The 4093-nt window shown below is 39.8% G+C and overlaps 1 protein-coding gene across 1 annotated transcript; it reads left to right on the forward strand.

Annotated features, from left to right (window-relative positions):
* Positions 1 to 404: 404 nt before the first annotated feature.
* Positions 405 to 3884, forward strand: LOC103487815 (growth-regulating factor 6-like). Its single transcript, XM_008446301.3, has 4 exons — positions 405 to 1218; positions 1758 to 1988; positions 2094 to 2478; positions 2899 to 3884. The coding sequence occupies exons 1-4, from the start codon at positions 705 to 707 to the stop codon at positions 3785 to 3787; spliced, it is 2019 nt and encodes a 672-aa protein (XP_008444523.1). The 5' UTR covers positions 405 to 704; the 3' UTR covers positions 3788 to 3884.
* Positions 3885 to 4093: the final 209 nt, after the last annotated feature.

Here is a 4093-nt window from a genome sequence, read left to right on the forward strand (position 1 = left end):
CTTTTAGACAACTTTTCTTAAGCAGAAACAAACATATTCTTTAGGAATAGAAAAATGACCTAAAAGGGCCTCAACAATTCAGCTACAGTGAACAGATTTCAAAAAGTTTTTTTTTTTTCTCCACCACAAAACTATATAACTTAAATGGTATTTTAATCCTATGAAATCATAATTAATTAATGATTAATCTTGACGTGAACAACTAAACAAGTAGACTTAGATGTAGTAAAAGTAAATTAAGGAGATGAGATTTTGATTTGTTGAAAATGAAATTTAAAAGGAGGAAAAGACTTAATATTTGGTTAGGCCCAGAAAATAACGCTTTTATCATTTTGTTTTGGCTGACTTTATTGTAGTTTGAGAAACTTAGGAAGTCTTGCTCATGATGTTTGTCGTACTCTCTCACTTCTCTCTCCAATTATTTTAGTTTATTATTATATTTTCTCAAAAAAGAAAATCATCGGTTGGTGTTGAAAAATTAAAATTAAAACCGGGTGGGGGGGGGTGGGGGGACTGAGTTTTCTTAAAAGGCTTTAAGTATGTTGAAATGTGGCTTCCTTTGAAGCAGAGGAAGTCGCTGTCTTTTTTTTGTAGCCAAAGAATAGAATCAATGTCTGGTTTGATGTGTTCAGAGGTTTAGCAGAGATTTTTGTTAATGTTTATTTGAGTGTTTTTTGTTTTGTTTATTTTTTTTTCTTTTTTGTATGGATTTTGGAGTTGTGGGTTTAGATGGGGGGGTGGTGGTGGTGGGTTCATCAGACACATCAGGTTTTTCTTCTCTTGCTGCTGCTGCTGCTTCTTCAGATGCTGAAACAACCAAGCAGAAATGGTACGAATCTGTTTCTGGATATATACACAAACAGGAGCGATCTGCCAGTGTTGCTGCACCTCAAGAACAAGATGATGATGGTGGTGGAGGTGGTGGTGCTGGTGATGATGAAGATTTGAGAGCCTCTAAACTTCTTAAAACTTCTGATCATTTGTCGTCTTCTACTTCTTCTTCCACTAAAGGATTCCTTTTTCCCCATAGACATTCTGCTACTTTACTCAGATCTACTAATTCTTCCCCTTTCTTCCTATCTGATTCTAATCAGAATCATCATCACCAAATGCTCTGTTTTTCATCTCCCAAAACAGAGTCTTTTCCTCTTGATAAGACCTCTTCTCTTTCCGCTGTTTCCCCTAATCTCTACCATTCCTCTGCCCCTAGAAATGCAGGTACTTTCCAATTCTAACTCAACTCTCAACTCCCATATTGGGGTTTTTAAAATTTTATTTTTTAATTTACTTAGTTTTTGTGGGTCTTTTCATTCTCAGCGCCCCTTAGCTTCAGTCTTGTCTTATAAAGTTTAAAAAAAAAAAAAAAAAGTTCTTTCTTTTTTTTTCTCGTGTTTTTTTTCCCACCCACTTCTTCATTCTGAATAATTCGTCTTCCTGTTTGATGGACGTTTTATTTATTTAGCTAGTACAGTAGAGTCTAAGGAAAAAGGAATTTGTTGTAAAAATGGAGTGGGATGCTGTAACAAACAACGGAAAGGTCTTTGTTTTTCTTTTTGATTTTTCTTTTCTTTTCTACACATCAACTCAGTGTTTAACGAATATTTTTGCTGCCCCAAGTGTGGTAGACATGTTTGAGATTTTGAGGTTTTACTTTTGATGACACCAAGTTTTTGAGCCATTTTATGCTCTAATTTCTGCTTCAACTTTGGTGTTTTTTTATTTAACGTTTGTTTGGTTGTTGATTTTGTGTCCCACAGGCTGCAATTATGGAGGTTTGAACGGTGGAAGCATGCACGGTAGCGCTTTTATTGGTGTTAGAGCTCCATTTACTCCATCACAATGGATGGAGCTAGAACAACAGGCTTTGATCTACAAATACATTACTGCTAATGTCCCTGTTCCTTCTTATTTGCTTATTCCCATCAGAAAAGCCATTGAATCTGCCGGCTTTTCGGCCTTTTCCGGCGGATTTCTCCGACCTGGTGCCGGTAACTTCCCCCTTTTTGTTGCAATGAATCTTGTCTAAATAAGGATTTAATTTATTTTTTTTTGTATCTTTCTGGCTTATGGGTTTGGTTTTTGTTTGTTTGCAGTGGGATGGGGATCTTTCAATATGGGGTTTTCGAATAGCAGTGATCCTGAACCTGGAAGGTGCCGTCGGACTGACGGGAAGAAATGGCGGTGCTCAAGAGACGCAGTTGCCGATCAGAAATACTGTGAACGGCATATGAACAGAGGCCGCCATCGTTCAAGAAAGCCTGTGGAAGGCCAAGCCGGCCACTCCCACTCCGTTGCCGGAGCTTCCAATATTACTACCGCCACCGCCGCTACTAAGCTGATTTCTTCTTCAGCTTCTACGGCGGCGGTGCCCTGCAACGGCTCCCCTAACAGCCTCTCCTTTGCTAACCAACACTTCAAAAACCTCCACCGCCCCGGATCTCATCCGCCTCCTTCCTCCGCCGCCGCTCAAATCAACAGGTAAACCCTTGTTTTTTAACTGGCTGCTCTTTGAGTTTGATGATGTATCACAAATCGTTGAGAATCATTTTTCATGATCCCCGTTACCAAACCTAACAATCCAATCGTTGAGAACAAGATGATCCCCATCACCAAACAAATGTAACCCCAGTCCTTATTTCCTTCTTCAATTATTAATCGAAAATTTTAATTTGGTTTGTAACTTAAAAAAACACTTTTTGAATCTCCTAGAAAGTCAATGGCGGTCATTAGCTTTCACCATCAGCTAGGCATACCCCCCTATGTCTTTTATGGGCTTGATATTTTCTGTCGAGTTGTCCCCTAAGATATCTAGAATTGAAAAAGGTGAAACTTTGAACAAAACCAGTGATTATTTGAATTTGGTTTAAGCTTCGTGCCTATTTGATTTATGTGTTGCAGAATGTTAATAACGAACAAAGAGAATGGTGGCATTGGGTTGCTTGATTCAGCAACAACATCTGGTCTTTCTGTGCTGTCTCCTTCCATTGACATTAAACAATCCAAGCAGCTTCCATTTGCAATTCAGAAACAGCAAAACCCTTTTGAAGAATCTCCTAGAGTAGCTGAATTTGGGCTTGTCTCTTCCGATTTCCTCCTTGGCTCCTCACAAAAGTCCTCTTCTTTGATGAACTACCGAGGTTTCAATCCTTCAGAGGGCATCGCTAGCACTCAAGAATCAGCTGAATCCCATCACTCACTTCGACAATTCTTCAACAATTGGCCCAAGAATCAATCTGATAGCTCTTCGGTTTCGTGGTCCAACTCAAATCTCGATCCTCAATCTGATAGGACCCAGTTATCCATATCGATCCCAATGGCTACGTCGGATTTCAGATCCTCAACTTCATCCCCAGCCAATGAAAAACTCACTCTTTCGCCGTTGAAGTCTGCCCAAGAACTGGACCCTATTCAAATGGGATTGGGTGTGGGGAATGTGATGGATGAACCGAATAGCAGGCAAGCAAATTGGATTCCCATCTCATGGGAGAGCTCCATGGGCGGTCCGCTTGGAGAGGTTCTAAATAGTACAAACAACAATGGCGGGGATTCAAAAAGCTCATCGATGCTCAACCTGATGACCGAAGGGTGGGACAATAGTCCGTCACTAGGCTCGTCACCTACTGGGGTACTGCAAAAGACGGCCTTTGGTTCTTTCTCAAACAGCAGCACAGGAAGCAGCCCAAGAACAGAGAACAACAAGACTCATGAAGGAGGAGGAGGAGGAGGAGGCAGTAGCCAGTGCAGCGATCGTTTTGTGAATTCTTCTTCATCTTTGCCTAGTGTTTGAGAAACAGGGAAGAAGAAGAATTTAAACTATATGTTTGTAATTGCTGCAAGACCTTCTATAATAGTTTGTTAAAAAAGTTCATTTTCTGTTTGTGAAACTTTTTGGCGCTCTTTTCTTTTTTCACCCACTCTTGAGGTTTTCAATCTATTTTTCATCCTAATCTCTTATCACTGGAACGCTTTGTAAAATCATCATCCTTTAGTAGCAGAATTCTAATGGGGGGCACACAACTAAACCTCCACAGAAGTGTGAAAAGAGATTATGACTCACAAGCTGTGAAATTCAGTAAAAGTAATTTACGTGAAA

Source organism: Cucumis melo, chromosome 3 (assembly GCF_025177605.1).
Source record: "Cucumis melo cultivar AY chromosome 3, USDA_Cmelo_AY_1.0, whole genome shotgun sequence".
Classification (NCBI taxonomy): domain Eukaryota; kingdom Viridiplantae; phylum Streptophyta; class Magnoliopsida; order Cucurbitales; family Cucurbitaceae; genus Cucumis; species Cucumis melo.